Source organism: Miniopterus natalensis, chromosome 2, assembly GCF_054644295.1.
Source record: "Miniopterus natalensis isolate mMinNat1 chromosome 2, mMinNat1.hap1, whole genome shotgun sequence".
Taxonomy (NCBI): Eukaryota; Metazoa; Chordata; class Mammalia; order Chiroptera; family Miniopteridae; genus Miniopterus; species Miniopterus natalensis.
The window spans coordinates 138,326,829-138,350,533 of record NC_142082.1 but is presented as its reverse complement, the minus strand read 5'-3'; the positions used below and the strand labels follow the sequence as shown (position 1 = coordinate 138,350,533).

The 23,705-nt window shown below is 35.5% G+C and overlaps 1 protein-coding gene across 1 annotated transcript; it reads left to right on the top strand.

Moving 5' to 3' along the window:
* Positions 1 to 14,356: 14,356 nt before the first annotated feature.
* Positions 14,357 to 15,295, top strand: LOC107538197 (olfactory receptor 6C2-like). The gene has a single exon (XM_016214360.1). The coding sequence runs from the start codon at positions 14,357 to 14,359 to the stop codon at positions 15,293 to 15,295; it is 939 nt and encodes a 312-aa protein (XP_016069846.1).
* Positions 15,296 to 23,705: the final 8,410 nt, after the last annotated feature.

Below are 23,705 nucleotides of genomic sequence, written 5' to 3'. Positions count from 1 at the left end.
AAACATACCCATTTACAATGTAATACTTTGTGATGTGAAGATACAATCTGGAACTATGCAACAGAAACTATTTAAAAAACCACCATTGAAATCAACTTAGTTTTGGAAACTGACCAGCACTACCCATAGTTGTTGGCTTTTTCACCCTTACTTACAAACTTCTAGTCATTTGTAACTAATTTCAAATTTTTCTCTTTGTAAAAGACATTAGATAAAATCTTGCTTCTAGGTTCAAAAATAATCCATTCATTTTTAATTAATTTCATCAAAATAAAATTATACCATATATAATGAATTAAGATCTATAGTTAAATTCTGAAACTTTTTCTTTCATATTGAAATGGCATTTACTTAGCATCCCATTGTAGCCTCTTGCAACTTCTCTATGAACTACTCCTGAATATGTAAGAAATAACAAAAAAAAGGGATGTAAGACTGTTATATCACAACAAAATAAATATAGCTGAGAAGAGCAGGTAGAAAAATTAAGGCAATATAAAACATATATGGCCACATTTACAAAAAATAATAATATCCTATTCAGGAATTCAACATTTGGTACATGTAACTGAGACCATAAGAGAAAATGTGGAAAATGCATTGCATCTCTTCACAACCTCCACCCATTTATAGGTACCTAGAACCTAATCCTGCTTTCCAGGCGCAGCTCTGTGACAGTGAAAACTTCTGCTTTCTTGTAGCATTGCCTCTGTCCTCACGTCCACCGCAATGACTCATATAACTAATCGGTGACTATTAATCCAAGGAAGCATTGGCAAAAAGAAAGTGTGTGATGATTTGTGTAGGACAAGTACTTTCTGCTAGCATTTTATGTTTGCAATTGCAGGTTTTCAGAATCTTGGGTGGCCAATAAGGAAAACGGATGAATAATAGAACCAAAGTATAGCAAAGTGGGAGCCTGTTAGAAATTAGAAACTGAATTTAAAACTGCTAATCCACACAAAATCCAGCTAGGTATTTGAGAAACAAAAACATAGTAATGGCTAATTAGACAAATGACAATTCACTCTTAAGGTTAAAAGTTTGGACATTCTTCTTATTGTTTAAGAATGCAAGTTTTAAAGTTAAGTTCACACAGAAAAATAAAATATAAGAAACAGTGTAATATGGCTAAATCGAGAGTTTAGAATCAAAGAGATCCTTTTGCATATTTACTGTTACTTATTACCAGTCATATAGTCTTGATAAAATTAATTTCTTTGTTTTAAATTTTCATCTATAAAAAAAGAGAAAATAGTTTTGGCCTCAGTTATAAGAATTAAATGAGATGTGCACAGCATACATCAATGTCTAGTAACTGCTTAATAATCAGTGAAGAGATCAATACACATAAAAACTGTAAATGTGTAGCAATATTTTAGAGGATCCCACTTCATACCTTAAAATCAGATATAGATTCCTTAATTAAAGCAGTATTAATGTTTCTGAGAATAGGAGGACTATGGGTGGGAATTAATAATTAGCTAAATTCTAGCAGATTTTTTTACTGGAATCTGACACAAGGATGCTAATGATCCTTAAATATCCTAAAATCAGCAACATCCTAAAAATCTCTAACCAATTAAACAAGACTAGAAAGAGAAATTATAAAATTCAATTAAAGACTGGATTGATAAATAAAATAGATTTACTTTCTATTGATCTGATTGGGTCCTTAGAATATATAAATAATAAACTGAAACTATTATAACAATAAGAGAGTTCAGTAATGTGAATAGACTAAATACATTTCTAAGAAGAAAATAAATGTTTAGAATATATAATGGAAAATTTACTTTTCTCAACAAGTAATTCAACATCTGTATTAAACATAAGCTGTATGGCATGGCATACTTTAAGAGTGAAAAATAGAAAACAGTCTAAATAGTTACAAATAAGCAATTCTTTAAAAACTTTTATTCTTTCAGAAAATTCCATTTTTAAATGAGGACATTGATGAATATATATTCTAATTTAAAATATTCTTAAATTATTTTAGGTACAAAAAGATTTATAAAATTGACCCCATTTTATGTCTAATATGACACATTCAGATATGATTTCTGCAAATACATAAAAATAATTAATTAATTATTTTTAATTATTAATAAAGTAATTAATACTTTCAGTGGGATATTAAATCATAGTGCATTTATATTTTTCATAAAAATTAATTCATTCTTAATAACGTCTTACCAAACAACATTATCCAATAAGACATTTGTTCAAACTTCTCTAATTTATAAAAGAAAAAAAAACTGTTAATGAATTCAGATCATTGATGGTCAAATATTTTTGGGTCATATTTTCAACTAAAATAAATCCAGTGATACACTTAGTTTTCTTCTTACACTGAGGAAATCTTTGTTGCCAATTTGCAAAATAGGTAAACTATTTTCAAATAAACTTAGAACGTAAGGACTGATAGAGAGAGAAAAATAAACTAAAGCATATAGCATAAAATGTTTTCCTTTAAATAAAAATATTTAAATTACATTCTTTCTTATTAACTTAATTTTGCCAATCAATACCTTTGCCTGTTTTGTACTTTTTCTTCTTTTTATTATTACGTACATAATATTTTCTCTTCTACATGATTTAGCCCATTACTTCATAAGTTAATTCACAAAACCCACCTTATTTAGGTTAACTATTTTATTCCTTTAGCAAATCATGGTTTTTTCATTTTATATTTCTTAGCATATTTCCTCTCTTATTTTAGTTTTTCAGTGAGTTACCTCCAGGCTGTTGATGGAAATGGTAGATCCTAGAGAAGCACAGAATCTAAATGTCTCTTCCTTGATCTCATCTTCTTTTGGCCCTGTTCATTTTTAGTATGTCCTTGCTCTAACTTCCACTCTTTCTGCTAAGCACATTGAGCATTCCTGTCAATTCAATGTTGGTATCAGAGTAATTTCAAACCACAACACTGGTTCTGCAACCAGTGTAGATTTGGCAATCGATAATTATCAGTGGTAAGCTCTCATGGCTCTAAGGGTTGATTAAAATTAGCACTTCAGCCCTGGCTAGGTAGCTCAGTTGGTCAGAGAGTCCTCCAAATACCCCAAGGTTGTGGGTTTTATCCCTGGTGAGGGCACACACAACCATACAAGAACCAATCAATGAATGCACAAGTAAGTGGAACAACAAATTGATGTTTCTCACCAGCCGGCATTGCTCTGTGACTGAGCATTGACCCGTGAACCAGGAGATCATGGTTTGATTCCCAGGAAGGGAACACGCCCAAGTTTCAGGTTCCATCCCCCGTAGGGAGCAGGCAGGAGGCAGCTGATCAATGATCCTCTCTCATCATTGATGTGTCTCTCTCTCTCCCTCTCCCTTCCTCTCTGAAATCAAATTTAAAATTTTTTTGATGTTCCTCTTTCTCTCTCCTCCCCCTTCTTCTCTGGCTCTTTTATAAATTGTGAATGCAAGAGCATTGATTTTACTGAAATCAATCAATAAAAAGATAAATAATTTTTTTTTTAACTAGCACTTCCAAAAAAGTTATTTTTTCTATTTTTAAAAATGTGGCAAAACATGTGAAGGCAATTCTTCCGGAAAAATATCCTCCAACCCTAGGGTTGTTCAGGCTCTTTTTATATAGAGAGCAGTAAAATAATCACCATTATCCACCATTCTACAGTTTTGTGTATGGTTTAAACACTAATGTATTAGAAATGCAGGTGCGAGTGCATAAATCAAAAGCACATGCTCTTGCATTCACAATTTATAAAATGACAAATAATTAATGTTTTATTAAAAAAGGAATAATAAAATATCACCTTTAAATCACTGATATATATTTGTATGTAGCTTACATGGCATTTGTAATTATTCTTAAATTTTTGAAAGAAAAGTAACAGCACTATTTTACTTACCACTAACAGTATGTGTTGGTATCTTCTTTTTCTCTAGATTACATGAGCAAGGATCAATTATAATGAAGGCCCAATGTACTTATTGGAAAGCAGTATTTAATTTGTAGTAGGAAAATTAATGTAAAGTAATTTCTCAAGTTAATTCACATCACAGACCTAAAGTGTGACTATTTTAATAATGTAATTTTTCTTCTCTATCATATGGTAGTATCTATGCTTTGGATAATAAAGGTTTCTTATAAACTCTTCTTTTTTGATACCAAAATAATTTATAAGATGTGTGTCCAACTAACCCCAAACATTCGAAAAAATTATCATAACTGAGATGATTAGCTTGAAACTTAGGAAATATTTGCTGGTTTCAAATTACTTAAAAGGAGTGAATGCCTCTCTATAAGAAATCTAAGGGGATCGTGTCTCTAAGTAGAAACAAGAAGGGTAAAAAAATATTCAATAGAGCCTACACCAGTAGCATTAATTTTAAAAAGCTTATTGTTTCAAGAATGATGATATAAAGTACCATTAGGGTTGTGACATTTAAAAATATGCATTTTAAGGCAATCATGTAGACACTGAAAACTAGCAAATTATTTTGAATCATAAGGAATAAATGTGGGCCAAGATGCCAAGATAATTCCTTTTGAGGATTTGCTGGTTTTTTCCCCACTATGTGACTCTTTCACTAAGAGAACAGCATGTGGGTCCTAACAAATACTACTTCTACCTATATTTTTATTTTATTTTATTTTATTTTTTTTATTTTTTTTTATACCACAGCCCTAAGAAGAGTGCAGTATGCATCATTGTCACCTCCCCTTTACAGACAGCAAAGGATCAAGTTCTACCTATTTTTTTAAAAAGCAACTGTGTTCAATATTAAGAAAAAATAGAACTCTGCATACTATTATGATTTAAGAAAGAATACTTTTTTCAGTGATTTGAGACTGTGCATCTAAGTCTAACCATTCTGAAATATTACTAATTATAACACCTATCATGTATTAAACATTTACTATGTATGAAGTATTGTGCTAATTGTTGTACATACATTATCCAGTTTATCATCATAATAGGCAAAGTATACATAATTATGAACTCTTTTGCTCTTGAAAAAACTGAGAATTGGGGAAATTATTTTACTTGCTCACCGAGTGTGTGTATCATTCATAATATGGGTGGAGTAGTTCTGATTTGGTTTTGTGTAAATTTTAACATTGGGAAAATTAATAAATATATTAACGTTGAGAACAAGGAATCTCTGTAGAAAAAAAGGGGAATCAAACATGAATGGGGGAAAATTTAGTGTTGAATTATAATTAGAGACAGCAATGTAAACTAATGATTTTTTTATTTTAATAGCTACCATTTATTATGCCAAGTACTATGTTAAATTTAGGTTCTTTTTTAAATTTTTATTGAATTTATTGGGGTGACATTGGTTTAAAAAATTATATAAGTTTCAGGTGTACAGTTCTATAATACATCATCTGCATATTGTGTGTGTTCACCACCCAAAGAAAGTCTCCTTCCATCACCATTTATTCCCGCTTCTCCCACTTCTACCTGCCCCCACTCCCTTTCTATCTGGTAATTACCATATTGTTGTCTGTGTCTATGAGTTGTTGTTCTTTTTGCTAAAGCCCTTCACCTTTTTCACCTAACCCTCCAACCCTCCTCCCTTCTAATAGCCGTTAGTCTGTTTTCTGTATCGATGAGTCTGTTTCTATTTTGTTTATTTTGCTCATTAGATTTCACACATAAGAGAAATCATATGGTACTTGTCTTTCTCTAACTGGCTTATTTCACTTAGCATAATACTCTCCAGGTCCATCCACACTGTTGCAAAAGGTGAGATTTCCTTCTCTTTTTTTTATTGTTCAAAATATTACAGATGTCCCTTTTTCTCCCCATTGACCCCTTCTACCTTGCCCCCAATGCCCTCCCCAGTCCCACACCACACTATTGTCTGTGTCCTTGGGTTATGCATATATGCACATAAATTCTTTGGTTAATCTCTCCCCACCCACCCACCTTCCCTCTGATATTTATCAGTCTAATCCATGCTTCCATGTCACTGAATCTATTTTCTTCATCAATTTATTAAGTTCTTTAGATTCCACATATAAGTGAGATCATGTGATGTTCTGTCTTTCTCTGCCTGGCTTATTTCATTTAGCATAATATTGTCCAGGTTCATCCATCCATACTGTCCCAAAGGGTACGAGGTCCTTCTTCTTTACAGCTACGTAGTATGCCACGGTGTAAATGTCCCACAGCTTTTTTATCCACTCATCTACTGAATAGGGATTTGGGCTGTTTCTAGATCTTAGCTGTTGTAAATTGTGCTGCTATGAACATAGGGGTGCATATGTTCTTTCTGATTAGTGTTTCAGGATTCTTAGGATATATTCCTAGGAGTGGGATCACTGGGTCAAAAGGCAGTTCCATTTTTAATTTTTTGAGGAACCTCCATACTGTTTTCCATAGTGGCTGCACCAGTCTGCATTCCCACCAGCAGTGTACTAGGGCTCCCCTTTCTCCACACCCTCGCCAGCACTGCCATAAGTTGTCTTAAATGTTAAATAACAAATTATTCAATAGGGTTTGTAACATATAATACCTGCAAAGAGGTAACATCATGAATATACACAAATATTTTAGAAAAGGACAAGGAATTTTTTTTCAAAAACAATGAAAGTGTAGGAATATTCTGTTCATAAATATAGCATAAATTACCGATAAACATTTGAAATTTGCTATATATCATTTGCTGTATATCATTTGGGAATGAAAGTAAACAAAATAACAAAATATTATTTGACTCATTTCAGTAAAGATTTAAGTACACTGATAATACAGCTTGACCTTGGTGTTATTAATGCATCTTTCAGTCTCCAAGGACATGGTCCCAATTCCTAGATGCATTAGTTAATTTTGTTTTGTTTTGTTTATCTATATTAATTATATTTTACATTCATTAGTCACTTTGAAGCAGGGTCACCAGTGACACTTTATTTTTAACTTAGTTGCTACTAACTAATACCAGTTGGCCATATAAAGCATCCTCAATCATATCTGTGTTGAAATTTTTAAGGGAGGCTTTCTGTGTTAAAATTGCTGGGCAATCAATTTCTCAAGAAGCAAAGAGAATTTCTCATGTTCCTTTGCCTGTTTACTAGTTTTTCCTTCTTTCTAGCCATTCAGATTACGCAGATATATAGTAGTTTCTTTTTTAATTTAGATTGATATTGTAATTCCTAATAAGTGTTAGACATAGGGATGCAAAAGTTGACATAGCTTGTGGATGCATTTCCACTGCAACTTTGAGTGAAAGTTAAGTGAGAAAGCATGACTAGATTGTATCCACATTACTACTAATAATAATTCTTGTTTAATTGTGAGTTCCACTAGGGATCTGTGATAAAAAGAAAAACTGAAGCCCAAATGAGAGACTATAGAGTAAGTATGTTTGTATTTCTCAAATTAAATTTTTTCTATTCTGAAATTTGGAAAAATAATTAAAATATTTCCTGTCACTTTTCTAAGTGTGTGTGTATATATGTAAATATATGTGTGTGTATTTTCTAAAATTTGAACAGTTCATAAAGAGATGAGGAATTAATTTCACTTTTTGAATGTCATTTTCAAGAAAGTTAATTATTGAAGCAAATGAGAAAGTTTCTATGCCTGTTTTATGTTATTTATGTGGGCAATAAAATAGTCAAATTTGATGGGCATATAATGTAACATCTATTGCCCCCATTGCTACCACACACAATCTCAATTATATAAATACATCTGTTCCAACTTAATTAAACTCGGTGTAACATTTTATCTAAAAAAAAATCTTGTCTTTTTAAAAACATAAATACTTTTTTATGTATAGGCATATTAAACAAAAATTAGTAAGTTATACCTGCAATATAATTAATTAGTCAGAACTTTTCTTTTTCTTTAAATATGTCTTTATTGGTTTCATAGAGAGAAAAGGAGAGGGAGAGAGAGAAATATCAATGATGAGAGAGTCATTGATCAGCTGCCTCCTGCATACCCCCTACTGGGGATCGAGCCCACAACCCAGGCATGTGCCCTGACTATAAATCGAACCTCAATTTCCTGGTTCATAAGTTGATGCTCAACCACTGAGCCATGCCAGTGGGGCTGTCAGAATGTTTCTGCAACATGATTCTGAAGAAGGTAACTAGAGGACAAAAGGGTTGTTTTGCATCCTGAAATAATACCCAGGATCAGTGGGGACTTTTGCTAGAAATTCCAATAGCACATGAAGAGAAGAAAGGAAGAAAGAAGGGTGGGCTCTGGTGAACAACAATCTGGTGTTTCTCAATTTGCAAAGTGTGGATCTGAAGAACAGGATAGGATAACAGCATTTAGATAAAAAAATTTTGCCCATGAGCCTATATCAATGTTTGTCATCTCTGATGGTGTCTAGATACTCCTAAGGCTGCTTTTTGTTACATAGGCTCCATCTAAGACCATTTGTCAAAGAAAATCCTAGGAACAAGATTTGGTTGAAACTAGCCATCTAGTAATACACCATACAAAAGAAATGCTAACTCTAGTCTAACTGGACTATAGTCTAAGTAGTTTGCCCTATATACTACCAGTAAAATTATGAAGCATATCTTCACAGAACTAAGGAACTTTCTAGAAAAAGGATCAAGTAAGTATAAAACAATAAAAAATAATCATTAGCTCATATCTAGAACTTTTAAAATACCTCCTTACCTTATACTTTTTTATATCCCCATTTTTCCACATGATCAATATTAGAAAGAATATAAATGAAAATTTCTGTGGACTTTTTACAATCCGGGTGACTGTAGTCTACCTTTCAAAAAGTGGTGGCCTAAAGGTCAAGGGAGCATGATTCAAACTCTTATACTGAAAGAAGTACCATCAACATTAGTGTGCTATCTTCTAGAATCCAGATGAACCACAGGAATAAAAGCTTCTGCCAAGTAGAATCTTGAAATATAAGTAAAGAGTATATCCTGGTCTTTGTTCATAAATATCTATGTGTTTAAGTAATATACTGAGAAACTATTATATTCCTGGAGAGGTGATAAGATCTGAGTATATTACTGAGAATAAGATAGGCCCTGAGCTCAAGACTATCAACCATCTAATTGGGTGACAAACAAATAAGTAATATGATGTGGTTCTGATATAAGGATGATGGATACAGGAACACACTGGAGATGTATCTAGCCTAGTCTGGAGGAACTGAGATAGAATCTCAGAATTTATTCTAGATGCACTGAGGAAAGTGGATCAAAATGATCAAAACAGGAGACAGGAAGTCCAGTTAGAGCATGAATGTTTCATTCTGAGTGTGAGAACTCTCCATGTTCTTGCATGTAGCAGTATTTTTATCTTCATTGTTATAGTCTTCCATTTTATGAATATATCACAATTTAAAAATTGTTTCTATCATTAATGGACATTTTGGTTTTCTATGGCTTGAGATTATTGAGAATAATACTCTTATAAACTTTCTTAAACATGCATATATTTAGTATACATACATACGCATTTCTATTGGGTAAACACCTAGAATTGAAATTTCTTTTTTATAGATATCTGGACATTCCACTTAATAAATATATTCAAAAAGTTTTTATAGTGTTTATAGGAATGTACACACTAATCTTCAATATGTTAGTGTTCTATTTACCCCATGTTCTCAAAAAAGATGGTATGGTTCACCTATTTAATGTTAGTTATTCTGAAGATTGTGTATTAGTTGTGAACTTAATTCCTTTTTCCCTAAGTACTAAAACATCACATTTTTAATATGCTCACTGGGCTTTAGATATATTCTTTTGTGAAGAAATGCATCTAATTGTTATTAGGTTGGGTTTTGTTTTCTTATTGATTTGTAGTAGTATTTATAAATGTGGATTGCAGTCCTTAACAGTTGTGGCAAATATCTTCTCCCACTCCATGACATCTTGTATAAATCAATTTTATTAAAATACAACTTACATACAACAAAGTGTGTGTGTGTTAAGTGTAGCATTCCAATGGGTTTTGACAAATGTATATATACATCCTTAAAACCACAATGAAATCAAAATATATAAAAAAGTGTTTGTGCTCCTTAATTAATCCCTCATAATAGATTGGTTGTCTTTTCTAGAACTGCATATAAATTAAATTTTATAGTACTTTCGCTTTGCTTTGTATATATTTTCCCTTGGCATACTACGTTATGATTTATCCATGTGTCACATATGAATTCTTTATTCTTTTTATTGCTATATAGCATTCCCTGTATAAATATATCACAATGTGTTTATTTATTCACCTATGTTTATTTGTATTTCATTCCACTTGGGTTATTATGAGTAAAGTTGCAATTATAAAGTCTTCCTGTAGACATATGCTTTTTTTTCCTTTGGGGTAAATACTTCAGAATGGATTTACTATGTCATATAAGTACTGCACCCCCAAGTGGTTTTATTAATTTATATTTCTAGTAGCAATATATAAAAATCTTAATTGCCTGATGTTATCCCACACTTGCTCTTGTTAATACATTTAATTTTGACTATCCTAATGCATGTTTAGTAATATCTTATTGTCATTTTAGTTTTCATTTCCTTAACAACTAATGATGTTTGAGCATCTCTTCTTGTGCACATTTGCCATTCGTGCATCTTCCTTTGTGATGTATATGTTCAAATCTTTGACCATTTTTATTGGGCTGTCTCTCTTTTATGAGTAAATTGTGTGTGTATATATAAATACATACAGATATATTTATCTTTGTATTGCATTAAATATATGATATGTATTTACTAAAATGTATATTGCATACATATATGTGAAGTACAAGATCTTTGTCAGATGCATGATTTTTAGTATGTATGACTTTCTAGTGCATGACTTTTCACTTTTTAACACTATCTTTCAAAAAGCATAGAGTTTTTTATTAGGTCTATGATCTATTTCAAGTTTATTTTTTGTGGTGTCATTTTATTCATTAAATTTCTTTTAATTTATTGATTTATTATCGATTTTTTTATTATTGTTGAAAGTATTACAGATGTCTCCTTTTTTCCCTCATTAATCCCCTCCACCTGGCATCCACTTCTCCAACCCCCTCACCCCCACCCCAGGTCTTCTCCACATTATTATCTGTGTCCATAGGTCATGTATATATGTGTCTAAGTTCTCAATTACTCCCCCCCTCCCCACTCCCCATCCCAACCTTCCCTCTGAAATTCATCTGACTGCTCTATAGTTCTATGTCTCTGGATCTCTTGTTCATCAGTTTATTTTGTTCATTAGATTACACATCTGAGTGAGATCATGTGGTACTTGTCTATCTCTGACTGCCTTATTTCACTTAGCATAATCTTTTCTAGTTCCATCCATGCTGTCCCAAAGGATAAGAGGTCCTTCTTTTTAACAGCTGCATAGTATTCCATGGTATAAAAGTACCACGGCTTTTTTATCCATTCATCTACTGATGGGCACTTGGGCTGTTTCCAGATCTTAGCTGTTGTAAATTGCACTGCTATGGACATAGGGGTACATAAGTTCTAATTGGTGTTTTGGGTTTCTTAGGATATATTCCTAGAAGTGGGATCACTGGGTCAAATGGCAGTTCCAAGTATATTTTATGGTAGCAGCACCATTTAGGATAAGGCTGTTTCCCCTCAACTTGTCTTATGTTACTCTATTCCAGTACACACTGTTCTTTTCCAATGAGTTATATGCTTATCCTTATCTCAATATTACTTTTTTGTAATTTCCATTGCATTGCTATTCTAATTTGTTCAATTTATCCCCAAGTATTTCACTTTAAAATAATGCCGTAAATGATAGTTTAAAAAATTTCAAGTTCCAAATGCTCATTGTTGGTATACATGAATACAATTTCATGTATATGTATTGATTCTCTATCTTGTGACTTTGCTAAACTCAGTTATTCAAGTAGTTATTTTGTAGATTACTTAGGATTCTTTATCTACCCAGTTATGCCATCTACAGGGAAAACAATTTAACTTCTTTATTTGTAATCACAATGTCACCATTTTTTTCTCACTTTATGAGCTAGGAACTCCAACACACTGTTGAATAAGAGTTATGAAGTAGTCATCCTTGCATGGTTCATTATAGGGAAAAGCTTTCAAGCTTTTCTCTTTATATTTGATATTAGCAGAAGTTTTGTTTGTTTGTTTTATGAGTAGATGTCCTTTATCGCATTGAGGAAGTTTCCTCTACTTTCACTTTACTGAGAGATCTTTAGCATAAATAGGTGTTGAATTTTGTCAAAGATTTTTTTGTGTGTGAAACTATTCAGAAGAAAATACAGATTCTCTCTTTTTCTATTATTATGGAGAATAAAATGGATCCATTTAAAATATTAAACCAATCTCTTTTTTTAATGTGTTTTTATGATTTCAGAGAAAGAAAAGGAGAGGGAGAGATACACACATCAGTGATGAAAGAGAATCATTGATCGGCTGCCTCCTGCACCTCCTCCCTCTTCCCCCTACTAGGGATCAAGCCCACAAGCCAGACATGTGTCCTGACTGGGATTTGAGCTGAGATTGCCTGGATCATAGGTCGATGCTCAACCTCTGAGCCACACTGGCCGGGCTTAAACCAATCTTGAATTCCTAGGATAAATGTCACCTTCTCGTGACATATTATACTTACAATGTTATTGCTGAATTTTATTTGCTATTTTTTATTGAAGTTTTAATCTATGTTCATAGAGGGTTTTGTTTAGAATTTCTTTCTCTTTTTTTTTGTAATTTTTTATTTGGTTTTGGTATCAAGGTAATACTCACCTTATAAAAGGTGATGGAGTCTGCTAATAATTTCTGTTTTCTGAAGAAATCTGTCTACAACTATTTTTAGCAGAATTCTATCTTAATTATGGTTTCTTTAAAGTAAATCTTAATATCCATAGTGTAAATTTCCCATCATTCTTTTATTTTTTGTTTGGTTTTGTTTTGTTTAAAATATTACAGATGTCCTGTTTTTTCCCCAATGACCCGTTCCACCCCATCTCCCCATCATTCTTTATGGTCTTCAAATGTGACTTTTAATTTTGGGGCTGGCATTTTATATAAATTTTACAATTATTTTTAAGTCCTCAAAAAACAAGGTGGAATATGTTCTCTACTCCTGTTGTCTTAAAGAGATTGTGTAGAATTGCTGATGTTTTATGTTTAAGTATATATTCCTGGAAACTTTACTTTAGAATTAAGTTAACTACAAATTCAATTTCTTTAATAGTTGTAGCACTATTAGGCTATCTCTTCTCAGATGTGTTCGTGAACTTTAAATTTTCATGTTTCTCTTAAGTTGCCCAAAATATTTGTTTGAGTTGCTCATAGTATCTTCTTATTATCCTTTTAATATCTGAGGTCTGGGGTGATATCTTTCATTTCTGATATTTCTAGTGTGTTTTCTTTCTCCCAGTGTTTTGTTTTGTTTTGTTTGTCAGTCTGGTTATAAGTTCATCAATATTATTAATCATTAAAGAACCAACTTTGGTTTCACTAACTTTCTTTATGGTCTTTTTATTTCCAATTGTTGATTTCTGGTCTTACCTTTGCTTCACTTTCATGTTTTGGGTTTATTTTTTTCCAGTTTTTTATTTTCAAAGATTATATACCTGAGTGAAATATTTCTTATTTTCTAATATAAACATTTGAAATTATAAATGTCTGTTGCTTATGAATTATAATATACATCTGAATATTTCACATACATCTTAGATCAATATTTAACCATTGGAACCACTGGAGGTAGAATATAGCATATTTATTACTCTATAACACCATTTACTCTTCCCCTTTCTACTGTATTTATTTTTTATATTATTTCTATATACATTGGAAACTCCATTAGATAACGTTATATTTTTTTATTTCAACAATCTATTTTATGAAAGGATTTGTGTAGAACTGGTATTTTTGTTTATTTTTGAATGTTTGGTAAAAAATTTGGTAGAACTCTAAGTAGTACAATATAGACATCTGCATCTGGAGTTATCTTTTTAAGATGATTTCAGTATATATTTCTTTAACAGATATAAGGATATGTAGGTTAGATATTTTATCTTGAATTGGCTTTGGCAGATTGAATCTTTTAAATAATTGGTTCATTTTATTTAAGCTGTCAAATCTACTTTACAGAACTTTTCAAAATATTCTATATCATTTTAATATCCATATAACCTATAATTGTATCATATTTCTAATTCCTGATAAATTTTATCTTTTTTTCCACATCAGTTTCACAACAGTTTTGTCAATGTTAATCATCCTCTCTAAAATTCATCTTTTGATTTTGTTAATCTTCTTTCTTATTTTTCTGTTTTCTATTTCATTGATTTCATTGATTTTTGCCTTATTATTTCCTTCTGTCTAGATGCTTCTTCAACTTTTGACTTTTTTACATGTAGATTACCTATAACGCCAAAGGTAATAATGAGAAATCACACAGCAATAACAAAATTTATTCTGTTGGGACTTACAGAGGACCCGCAACAGCAAGTTCTGATTTTTATCTTCTTATTTCTCACCTACATGCTGAGCATGACTGGAAATCTGACCATTATCGTTCTTACACTCATGGATTCTCATCTTAAAACACCTATGTATTTTTTTCTTCGAAATTTCTCCATCTTAGAAATCTCATTCACAACAGTCTGTATTCCCAGATTCCTGTACAGTTTATCAACTGGGGACAATACTATTACTTATAATGCTTGTGCCAGTCAGATATTTTTTATTGGACTCTTTGGTGCTACGGAATTTTTTCTCCTGGCAGCCATGTCCTATGACCGCTATGTGGCCATCTGCAAGCCCCTGCATTACATGACCATCATGAACAACAGGGTCTGTACCATCCTTGTCCTCTGCTGCTGGATCTCTGGGTTAATGATCATCATCACACCGCTTGGTATGGGCCTCCAGCTGGAATTCTGTGACTCCAATGCCATTGATCATTTTGGCTGTGATGCATCGCCTCTTTTTAAGATTTCATGCTCAGATACATGGTTCATAGAACAAATGGTTATAATCTGTGCAGTATTAACATTCATCATTACCCTTATAGGTGTCGTTCTTTCATACATATATATCATCAGGGCAATTCTAAGATTCCCTTCTGCTCAGCAAAGAAAAAAAGCTTTCTCCACCTGTTCTTCTCATATGATTGTTGTTTCCATCACCTATGGCAGCTGTATTTTTATCTACATCAAGCCTTCAGCCAAAGAAGAGGTGGGCATCAATAAAGGGATATCTTTGCTCACTACATCTGTTGCCCCTTTGTTGAACCCCTTCATTTATACCTTGAGGAACAAACAAGTGAAACAAGCTTTCAATGACACAATCAAAAAAATTGCATTTACCTTACACAAGTAAGAGACACTGATTTTGAAAAATGAAATGAAAATGAAAGACTCAATTATTAATATTTTTCTGAAAGTTCTAACTAGTTCAGTCAGGTTAACCTTTTCATAATCCTTCAAATATTGATTTGTGAACCTACTTGGAACAAATAATTTCTTTCTCTCTTTAATCTTATTCAAAATTGTTTTTATCATTAAAAGAACATGAGAATTTGTTTCCAGTGAACAAAATTTTCTTCATCTCTCATTAGCTTTTCTAATATTATTTGAAAAGAAATTGCATAACATGTTAAATATAGTATTCATGTTTCTTGGTGGGGAGAGAGTTGTTCATCCCTTTTGTGGGGCAGTGCTGTAATCCCTTGGGGTGCCTATGAATGCTGCAATGTACTCATAGAGCAGGCTTATGCTTCCTAATTGATTATGCTTAATAATTCTGATTGCCCTTGCTCTTTTCCCCCATTACTGTCCAGTTAACTAAACTAACACAATGACCATACTGTTATGAATTGAGGGTGAAAGGTTGAGATGGTGGTGTGGAAATGAAGATTGTAGGAGGTAAACTGCATGGAGGAAAAAGAAAATGAAAAACTAACCCAAGGACACAGACAATGGTATGTGAGGGACTGAGGAGGGGAGTGGAAGAGGTGGAAGGGGTCACTGGGGAGAAAAGGGGGCATCTGTAATATTTGAAATTTTTTTTTAAAAAAAGATATATGTAAAAAATAAATAAATAAATAAATAAATAAATAAATAAATAAATAAATAAATAAATAAATAAATAAAAAGAGCCTGCTGAGGATAGTCAACCTGATTTTTGCCTAGGAGGCACTTAAACCAAAGTAACTGAGAAAATTTCAATCTGAGTCAAGGTGTCTGAAAGTATGCAACTTTTGTGATAATATTCAACCTGTATACAACATTTCTTCCTTAATAAAGATCAAAATAATCTACATGTGCAACGTTCCAAAAGAAAAAACCCAAGGCCAAGAAATGACTTTTCACTGGAGGAATTTATGTTATAGCTCTTTAAACAAGCAAACAGAAAAAAAACAAATTTCAGTCCTAATATTGGTCGGAGAAGGCAAATTCTAGATAAGTTAAAGATCTAAATTTTGGGAAACATAACTACCATTTTATTATTTGCATTTCAAAGGCAAAAAAAACAAAAGTTTAGGATTGAAAATTACTTAAGTTTACTCTCAGGTTTAAATTCCTAACATTAATCTCAGAACTACAAAGACCACACTGAGTTAGGGTAGTGTCCCTAAGTCTGAACACTCTCCTGAAGATGTTAAGAAGAGTGCTAAAGAACACCCATTCCATCAAGTAAAAGCGGGAGCCAAGCCAAAAATATTCCTTTGTGTTTTTTCCCAGTGTACCAATCTGGTAAATCACTCATGTCTCCTAAGATTGAGTAAAATAATGAAAGTTGAAGAAAATAAAAAGTTTTTTTCGAGTTCACTTAATGGAGTTCACTCTTTCTAGAAAGGAGAAACCAAACAAACAATTGAAAAAAATCTTGTCTTTAATTTGCATTTCAATAACAAGAATTAAGTAAATCTCTTTTGCTAATAGAAGCAGAGAAAGAGCCAAAATTATACTGGTAATGGAGATGATTCAGTCAAGGAAGTAAAAAACCATGTCGTCTGACTTGCCTTTATGGTTCATCTCTTGCTCATTACCATGTGGTACTGAGAGACCTTTTATCAGATTAAATTTCTCAAACTGTCCTGGCAGTTTGGAGAGAAGTCAGAAGTCAGTACTAAAAAACCATACAGCAGGTTGCATTAAGAAGGTTAACATAAAGGATTGTGTGACTTTTGTGGGATCACTTATGTAGCACAAAGAGAGTACCACTCAATTTGGACTGGTCACATTTTCATGGGCTCAATAGCTACAGGTCACGAGTGGCTACCATACTGGAGAGCAGCAGCAGCAGGGCCTCCTGAAACCAAAATTAGACAGAGATCTGCTGGTAACCATGGCCAGACTGGAAGTAAAACTAAATTGGAGAACATTCACCGGGAATAACAAACTGGGGTCCACCTGAGGAGGAAACTTATCCCAAGGGAAGACAGAAAACACCTGGGAACTGGTAGGAAGAGCGAGGTCCAGAGAGGGGCTGACCCAGCTTCCACGGATGGCAGGCAGAGAGTGAGAAGGGATCTCTCGGTTACAGGACAGTTATTTCCCTGAGAAGATTAAGGCCTGGAACCCAGGCCAGGCTCCACAGACCAGAGCACCAGAGCCAAGACCAAGTAGCCCACATAACATCCAGCCACGAAAGGCGGCAGGGCTGCTGGCTGCCGGGCAGTCTGGAGCCAGTAGGAATTAAAGCTGTAGTATTTTTGTTTTTGTTTTTATTTTTAAAACCCAGAGCACGGTTTTGTCTGCAGTTATCCACCCCAGGATTTGGAAGAGGGATGGGTGGTGCAGACTCGAGGTGCCTAAGGGGAGACCAGTGGGAAGCATTGCAGGGAGACCTGGAAAAGCAGCAGCTGGGAGTCCTGCATTTGGTAGTATCCCCCAAACCAAAAGGGTCATTTTTCCTGAAAGGTGCTAGCCCCTCCCAAAAGCCCTCCTGCCCTAGGTGAGACAGCTCACCACACCCTCAGGAGCCCTGACTGCCACAGCCTGCATTGCAACCTTTGCAGAAGAGACAGCAGCAGAGTCCACACCTACTGTTTTGTACAGTCTCAGGAGTGGGTAGGGGGTGGGGCCGTCCACCCCTCTATCCTGGGAACCTGTCTGGTGCTTCCCCCACATGGGAGAGGTGAAAGAAACTCCCAGTATCCAGCTGATTCCACTGGACTGCATATGAGGATCTCCACCCAGCCAAGGGCAGAGTAATATTCTGGGACACTCTTAGAGGAGTAGCTCTGGGATGGGGAAACACACCCACCACTTTTCCTGAAATCTGAATAGCACCACCCCCTCATGGGAGACTCAGAGGTCTATACTCCAATTCTGCCTAAAGCTCTTTCAGAAATAGACTTTTGAGTGATTAAGATTGCCGGCTGGCAAGTGAAGGCTGGCAGAGGCGGATCCCTGGGAACCTGGAGAAGGTTGCTGACCCAGCCCTGCGCTCTGTGCTGCTAACAAACAGGCCTTAGAGTGCAGCTTGGCCCCACCTGCACACAGCCAAGTCCCCTGGTGACACAAACTGTGGATCCCTTGGAGCTTTAACAGGCTGCTGAAAGCCAAAGGAGGACAGTTTCTGACAGTGGCTAGCACCTAAGTACCTTAAGGGAAGCCCAGAAATGGCAGACAGAACAGTCAGGTAGCCATCAGAAAAGCAGGATCCAGCCCTAGCCAGTTTGGTTCAGTGGTTAGAGGGTCAGCCTGCAGCCTGAAGGGTCTTGGGCTCCATGCTGGTCAAGGACACATACCTTGGTTGCAGGCTGGATCCTGTATGACAGAGGCAACCAATCTATGTGTCTCTCTCACATCAATATTTCTCTCTCTCCCCCCCTACTCTCTCTGAAAAGCAATGTAAAAATATCCTCTGGTGAGGATTAAAAAAAAATTTTTTAATTAAGAAAAAGAAGAGCAGGATCCAAAGAGAACTCCCAGGAGGCACTAAACTCTACTGATATGAACACTACTTCACTTTTTTGTTTGTTTGCTTTTTTTCTTTTTTCATTTATTTATTATCTGCTTTATTGACTTGTTATTATTTAAGTGCCTATCATTTCTTTCATATATCTAATTTTTCTCTTCCCTTTTCTACTCCATTTTTTTCCCTTTTCTCCTGCTTTCTCGTCTTTTGTCCATTTCTTATTTTAGGTCTATCTGTCTTCTCCTCTATTTTCCTCTTCAAATTTTTTTCTACCTCTTTTCTTTTATACCGGTTTCCTTCCCCTATTCTTAATTCTTATTTTCTTTATTTCATCTCTGCCCCTTCATATTCCTTTTTCTTCCCCATTTTTCTCCTCATATTTTTTCCTTCTTTCTTTACTCTTATCAGTCTTGCTCTCTTTTCTCTTTCCTAATTCTCTATTCTTTTGTGGTTGCTGTTGTTGTTGTTGAGGTCTTATATATGTTTTTGTTTTGTTTCCTTCATTTCTTATTTTGTTTCATTGAATTTTGTTCTGTTCTGTCAGCACCACCACAACAGCTCAAACAACATGGTCAGGGGTGAGCCCCATGGTCAGCCAGCCTGAGTGGAAATTCCACTGACGAACAGGACAACAACATTCAAGACCCAATTACAACAGGAGGACCCAAATAACTTACATAAGGGGCATTCCTAGAGCACCCAGGTCAGGAGATCTAAGAGACCAGACTGCACCACTGGGTCCCACAAAACACCTACTACATAAAATCACCCCACGAAGGCTGGGAGACATAGCAGTTTGATCTAATACACAGAAACAAATACAAAAAGACAGCAAAAATAGGGAGACAAAGAAACAACCCCCAAATGAAAGAAAAGGAACTAAATGAAATGGAGGCAATTTGTCAGATAAAGAATTCAAAGTAATGGTTATAAGGGTGTTCAAATAGCTTAGTGAAAACTATAAGCAACTTAATGAGAAATTTGTGGAACTTAATGAGAACTACACCCACATAAAAACAGAGATAAGAACCATGAATAAAAAGCATGTGGAGCCTGGCCAGGCGTGGCTCAGCGGTTGAGCGTCAACCAAAATCCAGGCGATCAGGGTTTGATTCCTGGCCAGGGCACATGCCCTGTTGTGGGCTTGATCAATCACTCATCATTGATGTTTCTATCTCTCTTTCTCTCCTTTCCTCTCTCTGAAATCAATAAATATATATTAAAAAAAAAAAAAAGAATCATGTGGAAATGAAAAATGACAGAGCTGAAATAAAAAATATCCTGGAAGGAATCCACAGTAGACTAGAAGAAGCAGATTCAAAGACAAGGTAGGAAAAAGCACCCATTCAGAGCAGCAATTGGTAAAAAAATAATTAAAAAGCAAAAGGAGAGTTTGAGAGCTTTGGGACAACGTGAAAGATAACAACTATATATCATAGGGATGCCAGAAGGAGAAAAATCTGAGCAAGGAATAGAGAAACTGTTTGAAGAAATTATGACAGAAAAGTTCCCTAACATGGTGAATAAAAAAGTCACTCAAGTTCAGGAAACACTGAGAGTCCCAATCAAGATGAAACCAAAAAGACCCACACCTAGACACATCAAAATTAAAATGGCAAATGTTAAAGAAAAAAAAAAGAATCTTAAAGGCTTCAAGAGAGAAACAGAAAGTTACTTACAAGGGAGCTCCCATTAGACTATCAACTGATTTCTCAATAGAAACACTTCAGGCCAGAAGGGAGTGGCATGAAGTATACAAAGTGATGAAAAGCAAGGGACTGAATCCAAGACTACTCTATCCACCAAGGCTATCATTTAAAATTAAAGGTGAAATAAAGAGCTTTGCAGACAAAAGAAACCAAAAAATAAAAAACAGGCTAAAAGAGTTATTACCACCAAATCAGCATTGCAAGAAATGCTAAATGACTGTTGTAAGAAGAAGAAATATATAGAGAGAGAGGAATGCAGACATAAAGAATAAAAATTGCAACAAATAGGTATCTATCAATAATAACCTTAAATTTAAGTGGCTTAAATGCTCCAATCAAAAGACACAGGGTAGTTGAATAGATAAGAAAACAGAACCCGTACAAAATACTGTCTACAAGAGACCCACCCCAGAAAAAAAGATTCTCACAGACTGAAAGTGAAGGGATAGAAAAAATATTTCATGCAAATGGAAATGAAAAAAAAAAAAAAGCAGGGGTAGCAAACTTATATCTGACAAAATAAACTTCAAAGCAAAGGCCATAAAAGAGACAAAGAAGGCCTCTACATAATACTAAAGGGACTGATACAAGAGGATATAACCCTGGTAAACATATATGAGCCCAATATATGACCACCTAAATATATAAAAAAGATCTTGGAGGACTTTAAGGGAGAGATTGACTAAAATACAGTCATAACAGGGGAATTTAAGACCCTACTAACATCACTGGGTAAATCTTCCAGACAAAACATCAACAAGGAAACAAAGACCTTGAACTACACACTAGATCAGATGGATTTAATTGACATTTACAGAGCATTCCACCCCAAAGCTGCAGAATATACATGCCTCTCAAGTGCACATGGGACATTCTCAAAGGTAAACCACATGTTAGAAGACAAATTGAGTCTCTACAAGTTCAAGAGGATTGAAATCATATCAAGCATCTTCTCAGATCACAATGGCATGAAACTAGAAATCAACTATAATAAAAACACTCAATAACATTCAAACACATGGAGGCTAAATAGCATGGTATTAAACAATGACTGGGTTACCAATGAAATAAAAAAATAAGTAAATAAAACTCCCTAGAAACAAATGAAAATGAACACACAGTATTTGCGTATCCTTCTTCACTTGTCAGTCCCTTGAAGGAATTTTGTTATTAAAAGTACAATTCAAGCCTGAACAGTTATTATAAAAGTAAGTATTTTAGCCTCAGGAGTATGGACCAGCATCCAAAAGCAGGGATCTCACATCTGAAGTGGAGGAGAGGGAAAGGAACACCCCGCACACAGGGCAGAGGGACGGACCCAAGGGAGCGGTGAGTCCCGGAGGGATTGGTGCCTTCCTGGGAAACAAACCCTCTAATGGCGGACGGTGCCTTCCTAGGAAACAAAGCTTCTAGTGGCAGCTGCAACCAGCGTCTAGTGCTCAGGGTGCTGACCATAGGAAAGGCTGTCCCAAAGTGTGTGGCACCCGAGTGGTAAGGGACCAGAGGACTGCGCTGAGTAGCCACACACAGGGGACCCTCTGCCTCCCTGTGGGGCATTGTGTTGAACCCCAGAAAGCACTGAATCTGCGTGGCGCGGGGGAGGGGAGGAGCTCTCCCGCCCTGAGCTCCCAGTGCTGGGAGGCTGGGCTCTGCGACCAGCCCTGAGGGGTGCTGTGGTGGCACGTGGAGCCGCCCCAGCTTTGCTGAGACCAGCAGTTCGGGGAGCTGCGGGGAGCTGACTTTGGGTCCCCTCCCGCTGGGTGCCTTGGTGTGCAGGAAGCGGGACCCTGCAGGGCAGACTCTCTGCCTGTGTGTTCCTTTGTGAGTTTTTGATTCTGATTGTGGACTGGCTCCCACCTTCCCAGCATGCACTGGGCAGACAGACCAGCGGAGGCTAGGATTGTGGTCTGCACGGTAGATGGTCTGGGAGGCTGGCCTGGTACGGCCAGCCAACCAGAGCTGAGCAGGGAGGGGCAGAGCCCACCTGCCTCTCCTGCAGCCGGGAGCACCGCCCCCAACAGGAAAGGGGAGGGTCCCCGATCACTGAGACCCCAGACACACCCACAGGGCACAGTCCTGAGGGGGAAGGGAGAGCAGCTCACAGGAGGACATCACAACAATAAGACTCTCAGGGACTGTTTGGGAGCTGGAGGAAATGCTTAAAACCCCTGCTGGGGGCTGGGCAGGCAAAGGGCTCACCAGAATGTTTTTTTAATGGAAACCACTGAGCCCAGGCTGCTGAAACAGCCCAGACAGAAAAGGACACAGGCTGAAATCAATCTGAAGCTACAGCAGGTCAGAGCCTGGGGAACTAGAATCAGAGGACAGGGTAGGGACTGAGGAGCTGGCTGTGGAGCAGAGACTAACTCCCTCATAGTGAGTGCCTGAGAGCGAAACGTCTAAGTAAGGGGAGTGATACCCTGAGCTACACTAGCCATCCTGCACTCTAAAGGCTCTACAGAAGACTCTGGAGTAAGACCAGGCAAATACAAGGTTGCAAAATAGTTGACAAGAGGAGGTGGTCCACGAAGAGCCTCAGATCAACCATCTATCTAAGGACACCAGAGCCAAACCTAGACAGCTCCTCACATTGGCTGATACACAAGTACCTCCCAGGAGAACTGAAATCAGCATACAAAACAGTGACCCTCAGACAACACAAGCTGCCGAGAAGAGATTCACCTAATTGACTGTCTTTTCTCTTCTGTTTTTTTGTTTTGGTTTGGTTTGGTTTGGTTTTTATTTTTGTTTTGTTTTTGGTTTGTGTGTGTTTGTTTGTTTATTCTCTTTTTTCCTTAGGAAGAAAAGAAAGGGGAGAAAACTTAGTTTTTTCTTTTTTAAATTTTATAATAATTTATTTAAATCTTTTTAAAAAAATTTTTAACTAAATTTTTGTCTCTTTTTTATAAAAGAATTTTGTCTTGCTTAGCTTGTTTTTAGTTTTGTTTTGTTTATTTGCTTTGTTTTGTTTTATCCTTGTTTCTACAATCAAGACTTTCTTGATATCCCTGCTTAATGACTGGGACTTTATCATTATAACCAAGTCTACTGCTTTCTTCTTTAGTTGCCACCACATCTCTTACCAGACTCCCTCCCTGCCTGGGCTATATCTCTCTCTCCTCTCGATCCATTGGCATAACTTTTTTCTTCTT

Excerpts from the sequence above, each read along its gene's own strand:
- LOC107538197 (XM_016214360.1), top strand. The coding sequence starts at position 14,357 with ATGAGAAATCACACAGCAATAACAAAATTTATTCTGTTGGGACTTACA.